Source organism: Agrilus planipennis, unplaced genomic scaffold (genome assembly GCF_000699045.2).
Source record: "Agrilus planipennis isolate EAB-ADULT unplaced genomic scaffold, Apla_2.0 scaffold20, whole genome shotgun sequence".
Taxonomy (NCBI): domain Eukaryota; kingdom Metazoa; phylum Arthropoda; class Insecta; order Coleoptera; family Buprestidae; genus Agrilus; species Agrilus planipennis.
Window position 1 is genome coordinate 1,890,948 of NW_020439516.1, and position 12,332 is coordinate 1,903,279.

A 12,332-nucleotide genomic window follows, 5' to 3' on the forward strand; every position below is an offset into this window, starting at 1 on the left:
ATTTCAATGGGAGAGAAATAAGCTTAACGAAAAATTACGAATTGAAAACTATTTGAAGAAATACATGATTTAATCAGCACGCCAGATTATAGTTTAAAATTGCAAATATCAATAAAGTAACAATATATGCATTTTTTTCTTTATTACTACCATACTCTACATAAGTTTAAAACAGTTTATAACGTTAAAAAACTTTTTAAGCGTATAAATTAGTACATAGAGGATTTCTAAATAGAAAAAAGGAAAAAAACGGCCTTATTACGTTTTATGAGACAAACAGGTACCCATGTGCCCTTTAAAGTCTATATCTAAAGATATCGATGCTAATTATTTAGTAGTATTTGCAGTGAAACTTTTAGGAGCAATGCTGCTACCAGCTCCGTCTGGTGCAGGTCTATTCAAGGAAGAATCACTTACACTGGTTCCTGTAGTTGCGCAAGACTGAGCACTTTCCTCATTCAAAGAAGCAGAGCTGGAGTTTGCAGATACACTGCAGAGCTTTTCAAACATAACAGTATCAAACGAAGCATCGACGAAATTGGGTCCTCTATTTTCTATGGTAGGATCTGTCTGATGATCACTAGTTTGGCTAACAGAACAACCAGAAACATAACGACTGCTAAAGGGGAAGTCGGAATTTGTTTCAAAACTTTTCGACGCAGCGAAAACATTGTTTCCAGCAATCAAGGAGATTTTATGTAGGAGATTATCAACTCGTTCTTTTCCTTGTTGAAGTTGTTGGTCCAACGATGCTAAACTCTCTGAAAGCGGTATGGAACCCTTGGTAGCATCGTTTTCGTTGATTGCCTCGCCTTTTGTATCAACGCCATCTCCACCTGCTGCAACATCAACAAGCAGTGGGGCAAAAACTTTCTGTTTCATTTTCTTGGAAGCAGATCTAAAATCTGCATCACTTTTGTTTGGATCTGTGCCCAATTTGAAGGGCGTGAGGTGTTTTGCTCCTTCTGGATTGTCTTCAAGTTGAAGCAAAAGATTGCTATTTTTATGTTTCTTCTGTTTTTCCAATTTATCGAAGTCGATAGTGTCAAAGTCATCTTCTACGCAAAGCATATTAATATCAGACTCAAATGCTTCAGAGAAGTCGTCATTTGAATCTGAATCTTCTTGAATAACGTTTGCAAGTCGCGATCGCAAACGTTGATTGATTTCTTCCAGTTCTTGAAACTTTCTTTTAAGTGCGTTATTTAACAACTCACTGGGTTCTTGGGGAGGGGGTGGGGCAGGTTTTGGAAGAGTAATTGATTTGGGAACTGTAGGTTTCGAAGAATTGGAAATCTGAGTTCTTGTAAATCGCGTAATCGATTCCAATGGCGTAACGCATATCTAAGTTGTGAGAAAAGTACAGCTGTTTACTAAAAAAAAAAATATTAAATGAAGGATCTTACCTTAATTTGTCCATTGCATTTTCCTGAAAAGTCGATAATATTGAACCACCCTTGAACAAAAGGAAGACCAGCCAAAAGTACTGTCAAATCTACCGCCGCAAAACCAACAACTCCATCGGTATGTAAGTTTTGTTGAGCTGTGGGAGCGCCATTTTGACGCCATACTTTAAAAATCAATCTTTTCTGGCTCTAAAAGAAATTAATTTTTTGAATAAAAAAATTGCACTAAACAATTTATTAATATAATTTACGTTTGTGAGTAGTTCTGATGGTAAAAAGACCTCGCATTTGAAATCCCATCGTGGATTGGTAGTTTTGAATTCCACAGGTGTAATTTTTAATTGTGCATTAGGTTCGACTTCAAAAGTCACATAATGACGCGGAAGAGCAATTTCGTTATTAGCATGCTTCTTTTTATTCTTCCTTGATCTGCATTTCTTTCTCATGGGCAAGTGAAGGGCTTCTTCTACCAATATGCGAGTTTTAAAATAAAGTTTATCTTGTACATCTCTCACAGGAATCTCATTATTTAATGGGGTTTCTTCTACTTCAACTTTTAATGCTTCATGTAGAGAATCAAGCAAATCAGATGTACTTCTCAAGTGTAAATTTGTTGTATTTTTATAAATATTATTTTCGATTTGGTCAAAATAAGCCGATGTATTAGATATTGGGACTGTTGGACTTATATTGTTTAATAATGGTAGTCTTTGACTGTTATCACGAACACTCTCTCTGGGAATATTATCGGTATTTGTAGCTGTATCTTTAGATACTTTATTCCTTTGTTCCATCAGTTGACTAAGGAATTCTCCTAGCATCTCATGCGTCTTATTCACAGGATCACCCTTACTATTCGATTCCATTTTTGAAGGTGCAGGGTCAACTTGTATTCCAGCGTCAAACTTTTGAGGATCAGTATTAATACCTATTGTGGAATGATCCTGTTGGATTTGTTGGACTTCTTTTACAGTCTTTTTTGTTTTTGTACAACATTCACAATGATGAGGGTCTTTTTCAATTTCTTTGTTCACTGTGATATACTTTTTTGGTGTGCTGTCTGCTATTATTTCATAAGTTTCGTTTAATTTACTCCTATGAGAAGTTTGAGTACACTTTTCTTCATAAGGTTCTGAATGTATTAGGGGGCTAGACTCTTTTTGCTTGGTACGCTGCTGACTTGGAAGATTATATGTAAAATTAGGGGGTAAGGAACACTCTTTAAGTCCTCTTTCGATTTCTAGATTAGAAATTTGTTTCTCGGTTCCTAAAGCCACTAAAGCTTTCACGTGACCCCTAACAATATTATCCGGGTGTGAGTGTATTGGCTCCCACCAATCAGACGTTACAACAGGATACTAAATGGTTAAATTAAACATAATTTGGTGATAGATCTTTGAAAATTAAATAAAATAATATACCTGATTGTTAGAAAGTTGTTTAATAATATCGGCATGTCTATAGCAAATGAAAAGCTGATGAAGAGGAAGTTTTGCAGTTCCTATCAAACTGTCTTCACCATTTCTTTGCCAAAATTCTACCAACATAAAATTATTCCTGAGTGATAATAAAAAATCGTCTTCCAGCAAAAAAGGAAGCTTCTAAAAATTTTTTAACTAAAATTAACTTTTTCACAAATTAAATGTCATTACAGAGATGCAACCCCCATTTTTTGTAGACATTAAAAAAATGGATAAAAATGAGAAAAGGTGTAAAAAAAGGCTGGGAAAACCAAAATAGAGGAACACTTTTGGAAAAAGAGATTAAAGAGAAGTTCAGCTAAAAAATGGAGACAAGTTGCACCTCTGTATGTAGTGTATTTTACAGATACCTGGTAAAAATTAAAAACAGGATTTAAACTTCTGTAGACAGTTCTACTAATAATTCGATCTTCTTGGGCAAAAGGATAACAAGCAATATAAGAATTTATGGGATCATTAAGCAAATATTGAACCTCAGATATGTAAATAAAACCATGTAAAAGAAGACCCTATAAAAAGCAACAAAACATAATCTAATTAAATAAAACTCAAAAGTATTTTTTACCTGTCCCTTAGAAATAAAACCTCTTGCAGAATTTGTTTTTTGCTGTTGTCCTATTACACTTCTATTTGTACTGGATCTATTAGACTCCTTCTTTTCATCTTCTTGACTTTTTTTAATATTTTTTTGTGACTCTTGTAATGATTTTACTTTTTTTTTATTTTCTTTAAGAGAATATTGCTCAGGTTCCCTTTCTGTGTTTCCTTTACTTGCTACTCTGTTACTAGTCTTATTAGTAAATTTGTTGGTAACTTCTTCACTTATAATATTAGACACTGATTTATTTTCTTTAAGTGATTCGTCATCTTCACTGGCATAAACAACGTGAGTTTCTTTTGCGCTATTAATGGTGACAGCATCTGTAGAATATTTTTTTTTTTTAATTTACTCGAATAAAATAACAAAACAAATAAATTACCTATAAATTCTTTACCAAAATAGAGTCGACCACAACCAAATTGAATAGATACATTCAAATAGCCCACATTAATAGGAATTTCGCCGTTAATAGGCAAATCTTGGGTACATGATAAATTTTTAGAAATCTCTAACAAACCCAAATTGAAAACTGCAGTCCCCAAAATGCAGGAAAGTTTTTGGTTAGGTGATCTACTACTTACTTTAAATTTTAAATCAATTGCTTTTAAATTTACTTCGTTAAGATTTATCACATCATGAACATGGGATTGTTTAAAATTAATTCCTATAAATAATGTAAAAAATAAAATAAGAAATTAAACAAATGAGCAATATATCTACATACCATCTTCATTTAATTTTTTGGCACAAATTCTAACAACAGACGGGTCAATTCTAGAACCAGTTCTTGATTTTATATGAGTAGAAGATTTTAGAGCATTAGGAATATTATATTCAACAAAATATGTAGTTGAAATACCAGCTGTAACACGGTTTTTCAAATTCACTTGACTATTTGTTAGTTTTCGAATACCATCTTGATTTAACACCAAACTATGAACCGTAACTTTTACACAATCAATATACTTTAAATATTTTGAAACGTTATTGCGATAACTATCTTGAATTTTCTTTGTAATCTCTTTAGCATAAGGATTTTCTGGAGGACTTTTATGTTTCAGTCTTCTGATAGGTGGCTCCTTTGCGCATTCAGAATCATGTTTTAATTTGAGACATTCCTTGGTATACGTTTCACAAATTTCACAAGTACAAAATAAATCGAGGGGGAGACATACATTGGATGCTTTAGTTCCTTCAGAAGTATTTGTTCTGGAGGTTGAATCAAAAAAATTTACTCCACTGGGAATTGTACTACTTCCACCATGTGAATACTCTACGCGGTGTTCAATGTTTGCGTTGTGCTCAATATTTTCCTTTTTTGATTTTGGACATATAAAGTCAACATCAAAAGGATTGTTGTCTAAAATAGATTCGACAATTTGGTTTCTTAACCTCTGTACCCGTTTTAATACTTCATTCGTAACTCTCTCTCTATCTTTACTTTCATAGGAAAACTCGGACATTATATTTTTGCACAAAAATTGGAAATTTTAGTTTGTAGACCATTATATTATCGTTTCTTGTACGTTACAACTCTTTAACATAAATTTACATACATAAACAAACTAACCTCCAAAATTTAAATTTATTATTTTTATTTGCCCCTGCATGGTGCTGCCACCACATGTAAAAAATTTCAACGAAATATTTTGATGTACTGGGTGATTAAAACTTCATTCTCATTATTTTTTTGTGCTGTATTGTTTTAGTTTATCATAAGTTTTTCTTTATTAATTTCATAAACGAAATGCTTGTATATTATTTTTGAAGNAATAAACTTTTCTCAGAAACAAACATTTGATCATGTATATTAAATACCTTTCTCTGCATTATGAGATAATTAAAATTACCAAAAAGAAAAAATACGTACATAAAAGAACTTACCAACAGGATACACGCAACATCAACTTGGTCGCAAAAATATAAACACTGAACACAGCACCCAATGTTTTTTCACCCAATTTGAATAAATTAATAAATCAGTAATAATTATTAATGTCATTAACCCATAGAACGACTACAGTAGGTACCCTTATTACAAGTTATTTTACTCTCGGTAATTAATGTCACCAAGTTTTATGTATAAATACTAAAAACACTACAAAGATGTTGCTGTAATGACAGAATTATAATTTTAAATTCAATAATATTCTTAGTATCATTTATGCTGAAAGGTAAAAGTAATAGGAAATGAAATTGCACATTAGTGTGTAATTGAATTATAGGAAAAGGTACTTTAAATTAGAATTTTAAGATACTTTTTAAAAATATTGTACTGTACTGTACTATGAGTAATGTGACATTTCCTTGCTTTTTATCAAAGGGTGGTACGTATATGTATTTATAGTTACTTCCGATATTGAATTTGCCAATACTAAAACTGATTTTTAGTGTTTTTTCATGACAAGCGAAGTCACGAAATTTAGTAGAACACATCCGTCTTGTATTTCATTTAAACACGCAAGAAAGTCGATTTATGTAACAAAAGGAATTCTTGTGTATAACTATGCCATTTGTTCACTTTCATAGCAACCTGAATGATGTCTTTTACTATTTAAAAAAATTATTTGATGCTTAACTGTCTTATTAATTTTATAATTAGGAAAAATGGACGATGTAGAGAGTGGTGAAGGTAAATGTACTACAGTGTTAAAACAATATTTAAGACTGTAATTTAAAAGATACGTTTAAAAATAGAGGGGGAATTTCCATATGTGGTCCAGCGAGTTATCCAAAATCCCATCTGCTTTGGTTCTAAAATTCCCCGGGATACAAACCCTATTGGAAAAAACCTTAGTTCTTTTCAAAAGCGCTATGGCAATGCTGAAATATTAACTAAGCTTACCCCACAAACATACAACCTGGAACATTTAACATCGGGAGTGTATTTGATCCAGAATAAGGTAACGTTATTTTTTATAATATTAAGAATTTATTTTTCGCTTTTCACAGGTTAGAAGTAACAGAGGTGTTAGTGGACTTGCAAGTCGGGGACCACGAATGATATATAAACGTAACAGAAATCCATCACCCACAAGATACGAGCTATTACAAAAACGAATTTTTAGGAAGAACAAGGCACCTTTTAATTCCAACAAATTACGAAAAACCATAGATGAATCAGACGCACCAGGGTGTGTATTTTTTTATTTTTTATTAATAATTACACTTTCTTTTTTATCAACTTCGAATTTGGGATCAATTCAAATATTATCAAACATGAAAATTCCACCTCTCCCTCCTTCACAGAGGATAAGACATGAACATTTTTATATTTCCTTTCAGTAAATAATATTCATAATCATAATATAATTTTATCAAACGTTATACTAGGTCAATTAAGATATAATGGTAAATGGATAACTTTGTTTTTATTTCATATAGTATAAATGTCCAGCAACCTGTTCCTGCATTGTTAGCAAAAATGAATAGAATAAAAAAAATTTTTTTCTTAGTGTGTTTAAGTCTTGAATGATCCCATTTTCTTATAATATCTGGGTAATTCTTAGGGAGGGGGGAGGGTATGTCATCACCCTTTGGTCTTTATCTCCTTATGTATACAGCTCCTTATAACATACATACATTAGGCCAGGCACTTACGACCCTGATGCGAAAAAATGTAGAAGAACAGGTTTACAAAACAACTTTGGAAGACCCACTGTTGAACCAGCATACGAAGTGAAATGTTTAAATAAACCCTGTGATGTTTGTATCAAATGCAGTAAAGTTTGCAACTACGATTACTGGCATCAAGATTATACAATATTTCTCTGTCACTTTTGTATGGAAGAAGAAAGACTTGAGAGGGAAATGTATAAGTCGAGTGAACTTAGGAAATTTAAAGTAATAATGCAATATTTATAAAATAAATATCGATACACTGTTAATACCTTTCAGAGAATGCGAACTTGTACCTTTGTACATGATCACCAGGGAACGACAGCAAAAATATTTCAATGGGAGAGAAATAAGCTTAACGAAAAATTACGAATTGAAAACTATTTGAAGAAATACATGATTTAATCAGCACGCCAGATTATAGTTTAAAATTGCAAATATCAATAAAGTAACAATATATGCATTTTTTTCTTTATTACTACCATACTCTACATAAGTTTAAAACAGTTTATAACGTTAAAAAACTTTTTAAGCGTATAAATTAGTACATAGAGGATTTCTAAATAGAAAAAAGGAAAAAAACGGCCTTATTACGTTTTATGAGACAAACAGGTACCCATGTGCCCTTTAAAGTCTATATCTAAAGATATCGATGCTAATTATTTAGTAGTATTTGCAGTGAAACTTTTAGGAGCAATGCTGCTACCAGCTCCGTCTGGTGCAGGTCTATTCAAGGAAGAATCACTTACACTGGTTCCTGTAGTTGCGCAAGACTGAGCACTTTCCTCATTCAAAGAAGCAGAGCTGGAGTTTGCAGATACACTGCAGAGCTTTTCAAACATAACAGTATCAAACGAAGCATCGACGAAATTGGGTCCTCTATTTTCTATGGTAGGATCTGTCTGATGATCACTAGTTTGGCTAACAGAACAACCAGAAACATAACGACTGCTAAAGGGGAAGTCGGAATTTGTTTCAAAACTTTTCGACGCAGCGAAAACATTGTTTCCAGCAATCAAGGAGATTTTATGTAGGAGATTATCAACTCGTTCTTTTCCTTGTTGAAGTTGTTGGTCCAACGATGCTAAACTCTCTGAAAGCGGTATGGAACCCTTGGTAGCATCGTTTTCGTTGATTGCCTCGCCTTTTGTATCAACGCCATCTCCACCTGCTGCAACATCAACAAGCAGTGGGGCAAAAACTTTCTGTTTCATTTTCTTGGAAGCAGATCTAAAATCTGCATCACTTTTGTTTGGATCTGTGCCCAATTTGAAGGGCGTGAGGTGTTTTGCTCCTTCTGGATTGTCTTCAAGTTGAAGCAAAAGATTGCTATTTTTATGTTTCTTCTGTTTTTCCAATTTATCGAAGTCGATAGTGTCAAAGTCATCTTCTACGCAAAGCATATTAATATCAGACTCAAATGCTTCAGAGAAGTCGTCATTTGAATCTGAATCTTCTTGAATAACGTTTGCAAGTCGCGATCGCAAACGTTGATTGATTTCTTCCAGTTCTTGAAACTTTCTTTTAAGTGCGTTATTTAACAACTCACTGGGTTCTTGGGGAGGGGGTGGGGCAGGTTTTGGAAGAGTAATTGATTTGGGAACTGTAGGTTTCGAAGAATTGGAAATCTGAGTTCTTGTAAATCGCGTAATCGATTCCAATGGCGTAACGCATATCTAAGTTGTGAGAAAAGTACAGCTGTTTACTAAAAAAAAAAATATTAAATGAAGGATCTTACCTTAATTTGTCCATTGCATTTTCCTGAAAAGTCGATAATATTGAACCACCCTTGAACAAAAGGAAGACCAGCCAAAAGTACTGTCAAATCTACCGCCGCAAAACCAACAACTCCATCGGTATGTAAGTTTTGTTGAGCTGTGGGAGCGCCATTTTGACGCCATACTTTAAAAATCAATCTTTTCTGGCTCTAAAAGAAATTAATTTTTTGAATAAAAAAATTGCACTAAACAATTTATTAATATAATTTACGTTTGTGAGTAGTTCTGATGGTAAAAAGACCTCGCATTTGAAATCCCATCGTGGATTGGTAGTTTTGAATTCCACAGGTGTAATTTTTAATTGTGCATTAGGTTCGACTTCAAAAGTCACATAATGACTCGGAAGAGCAATTTCGTTATTAGCATGCTTCTTTTTATTCTTCCTTGATCTGCATTTCTTTCTCATGGGCAAGTGAAGGGCTTCTTCTACCAATATGCGAGTTTTAAAATAAAGTTTATCTTGTACATCTCTCACAGGAATCTCATTATTTAATGGGGTTTCTTCTACTTCAACTTTTAATGCTTCATGTAGAGAATCAAGCAAATCAGATGTACTTCTCAAGTGTAAATTTGTTGTATTTTTATAAATATTATTTTCGATTTGGTCAAAATAAGCCGATGTATTAGATATTGGGACTGTTGGACTTATATTGTTTAATAATGGTAGTCTTTGACTGTTATCACGAACACTCTCTCTGGGAATATTATCGGTATTTGTAGCTGTATCTTTAGATACTTTATTCCTTTGTTCCATCAGTTGACTAAGGAATTCTCCTAGCATCTCATGCGTCTTATTCACAGGATCACCCTTACTATTCGATTCCATTTTTGAAGGTGCAGGGTCAACTTGTATTCCAGCGTCAAACTTTTGAGGATCAGTATTAATACCTATTGTGGAATGATCCTGTTGGATTTGTTGGACTTCTTTTACAGTCTTTTTTGTTTTTGTACAACATTCACAATGATGAGGGTCTTTTTCAATTTCTTTGTTCACTGTGATATACTTTTTTGGTGTGCTGTCTGCTATTATTTCATAAGTTTCGTTTAATTTACTCCTATGAGAAGTTTGAGTACACTTTTCTTCATAAGGTTCTGAATGTATTAGGGGGCTAGACTCTTTTTGCTTGGTACGCTGCTGACTTGGAAGATTATATGTAAAATTAGGGGGTAAGGAACACTCTTTAAGTCCTCTTTCGATTTCTAGATTAGAAATTTGTTTCTCGGTTCCTAAAGCCACTAAAGCTTTCACGTGACCCCTAACAATATTATCCGGGTGTGAGTGTATTGGCTCCCACCAATCAGACGTTACAACAGGATACTAAATGGTTAAATTAAACATAATTTGGTGATAGATCTTTGAAAATTAAATAAAATAATATACCTGATTGTTAGAAAGTTGTTTAATAATATCGGCATGTCTATAGCAAATGAAAAGCTGATGAAGAGGAAGTTTTGCAGTTCCTATCAAACTGTCTTCACCATTTCTTTGCCAAAATTCTACCAACATAAAATTATTCCTGAGTGATAATAAAAAATCGTCTTCCAGCAAAAAAGGAAGCTTCTAAAAATTTTTTAACTAAAATTAACTTTTTCACAAATTAAATGTCATTACAGAGATGCAACCCCCATTTTTTGTAGACATTAAAAAAATGGATAAAAATGAGAAAAGGTGTAAAAAAAGGCTGGGAAAACCAAAATAGAGGAACACTTTTGGAAAAAGAGATTAAAGAGAAGTTCAGCTAAAAAATGGAGACAAGTTGCACCTCTGTATGTAGTGTATTTTACAGATACCTGGTAAAAATTAAAAACAGGATTTAAACTTCTGTAGACAGTTCTACTAATAATTCGATCTTCTTGGGCAAAAGGATAACAAGCAATATAAGAATTTATGGGATCATTAAGCAAATATTGAACCTCAGATATGTAAATAAAACCATGTAAAAGAAGACCCTATAAAAAGCAACAAAACATAATCTAATTAAATAAAACTCAAAAGTATTTTTTACCTGTCCCTTAGAAATAAAACCTCTTGCAGAATTTGTTTTTTGCTGTTGTCCTATTACACTTCTATTTGTACTGGATCTATTAGACTCCTTCTTTTCATCTTCTTGACTTTTTTTAATATTTTTTTGTGACTCTTGTAATGATTTTACTTTTTTTTTATTTTCTTTAAGAGAATATTGCTCAGGTTCCCTTTCTGTGTTTCCTTTACTTGCTACTCTGTTACTAGTCTTATTAGTAAATTTGTTGGTAACTTCTTCACTTATAATATTAGACACTGATTTATTTTCTTTAAGTGATTCGTCATCTTCACTGGCATAAACAACGTGAGTTTCTTTTGCGCTATTAATGGTGACAGCATCTGTAGAATATTTTTTTTTTTTAATTTACTCGAATAAAATAACAAAACAAATAAATTACCTATAAATTCTTTACCAAAATAGAGTCGACCACAACCAAATTGAATAGATACATTCAAATAGCCCACATTAATAGGAATTTCGCCGTTAATAGGCAAATCTTGGGTACATGATAAATTTTTAGAAATCTCTAACAAACCCAAATTGAAAACTGCAGTCCCCAAAATGCAGGAAAGTTTTTGGTTAGGTGATCTACTACTTACTTTAAATTTTAAATCAATTGCTTTTAAATTTACTTCGTTAAGATTTATCACATCATGAACATGGGATTGTTTAAAATTAATTCCTATAAATAATGTAAAAAATAAAATAAGAAATTAAACAAATGAGCAATATATCTACATACCATCTTCATTTAATTTTTTGGCACAAATTCTAACAACAGACGGGTCAATTCTAGAACCAGTTCTTGATTTTATATGAGTAGAAGATTTTAGAGCATTAGGAATATTATATTCAACAAAATATGTAGTTGAAATACCAGCTGTAACACGGTTTTTCAAATTCACTTGACTATTTGTTAGTTTTCGAATACCATCTTGATTTAACACCAAACTATGAACCGTAACTTTTACACAATCAATATACTTTAAATATTTTGAAACGTTATTGCGATAACTATCTTGAATTNTATATAAATAAATGCTTGTATATTATTTTTGAAGCACTCTAAAAATGTTCAAAGAGTTTCAAAATTAAAAATGTGGTGGGTGTTAAAACATTCACATACTTGTGAAAAAGTTACTCTACTTGCATTAAACTAATTATGAGGTGATTATTATTTTTAATTTTTTATTGTAATTTTTAATAACTTAATGCATATTTGGAATAAGAAAGGTGGAACAACTTCACAAAAAATGTTTTATTCATATATTTGGCTTTTTAATTATTTTTTGAATAATAAGTGAAATAAAAATAGGAATTAAACAAAGAAGCTAAAATGTCTCATAATTGTCGCTCATAATTATTTAAACTGCACCAGTAGGTTCAAATCTGTAAATAGACCATTCTTCGTTACTCATCGTTGT

At 32.2% G+C, this 12,332-nt stretch overlaps 3 protein-coding genes across 3 annotated transcripts; 1 reads left to right on the top strand and 2 right to left on the bottom strand.

Moving 5' to 3' along the window:
- Window positions 1-125: 125 nt before the first annotated feature.
- On the bottom strand, window positions 126-5,076 carry LOC112905918 (C2 domain-containing protein 3-like). The gene is made up of 8 exons (XM_025979313.1): window positions 4,213-5,076; window positions 3,868-4,152; window positions 3,453-3,808; window positions 3,238-3,396; window positions 2,828-3,007; window positions 1,658-2,764; window positions 1,407-1,595; window positions 126-1,344 (listed from the first exon to the last, which is right to left on the bottom strand). Exons 1-8 carry the CDS (start codon window positions 4,949-4,951, stop codon window positions 328-330), a joined length of 4,032 nt encoding a protein of 1,343 aa, XP_025835098.1. The 5' UTR covers window positions 4,952-5,076; the 3' UTR covers window positions 126-327.
- Window positions 5,077-5,661: 585 nt separating this feature from the next.
- Window positions 5,662-7,571, top strand: LOC108735050. The gene is made up of 6 exons (XM_025979320.1): window positions 5,662-5,815; window positions 5,880-6,120; window positions 6,186-6,391; window positions 6,441-6,622; window positions 7,076-7,331; window positions 7,386-7,571. Exons 2-6 carry the CDS (start codon window positions 6,096-6,098, stop codon window positions 7,509-7,511), a joined length of 795 nt encoding a protein of 264 aa, XP_025835105.1. The 5' UTR covers window positions 5,662-5,815; window positions 5,880-6,095; the 3' UTR covers window positions 7,512-7,571.
- On the bottom strand, window positions 7,564-12,326 carry LOC112905905 (C2 domain-containing protein 3-like). Its single transcript, XM_025979256.1, has 9 exons — window positions 12,310-12,326; window positions 11,651-11,949; window positions 11,306-11,590; window positions 10,891-11,246; window positions 10,676-10,834; window positions 10,266-10,445; window positions 9,096-10,202; window positions 8,845-9,033; window positions 7,564-8,782 (listed from the first exon to the last, which is right to left on the bottom strand). Exons 1-9 carry the CDS (start codon window positions 12,324-12,326, stop codon window positions 7,766-7,768), a joined length of 3,609 nt encoding a protein of 1,202 aa, XP_025835041.1. The 3' UTR covers window positions 7,564-7,765.
- Between the last annotated feature and the right edge of the window lie 6 nt (window positions 12,327-12,332).

What these genes read in the sequence shown, in the direction of transcription:
- LOC112905918 (XM_025979313.1), bottom strand. Translation starts at nt 4,951, where the DNA reads ATGTCCGAGTTTTCCTATGAAAGTAAAGATAGAGAGAGAGTTACGAAT. An exon ending in CTGTTTTTAATTTTTACCAG is followed by an intron (nt 3,008 to 3,237) that starts GTATCTGTAAAA and finishes AAAAATTTTTAG; the next exon opens with AAGCTTCCTTTTTTGCTGGA. An exon ending in CATCAGAACTACTCACAAAC is followed by an intron (nt 1,596 to 1,657) that starts GTAAATTATATT and finishes AATTTCTTTTAG; the next exon opens with AGCCAGAAAAGATTGATTTT.
- LOC108735050 (XM_025979320.1), top strand. Translation starts at nt 6,096, where the DNA reads ATGGACGATGTAGAGAGTGGTGAAG. An exon ending in GATGAATCAGACGCACCAGG is followed by an intron (nt 6,623 to 7,075) that starts GTGTGTATTTTT and finishes TACATACATTAG; the next exon opens with GCCAGGCACTTACGACCCTG. An exon ending in GTGAACTTAGGAAATTTAAA is followed by an intron (nt 7,332 to 7,385) that starts GTAATAATGCAA and finishes AATACCTTTCAG; the next exon opens with AGAATGCGAACTTGTACCTT.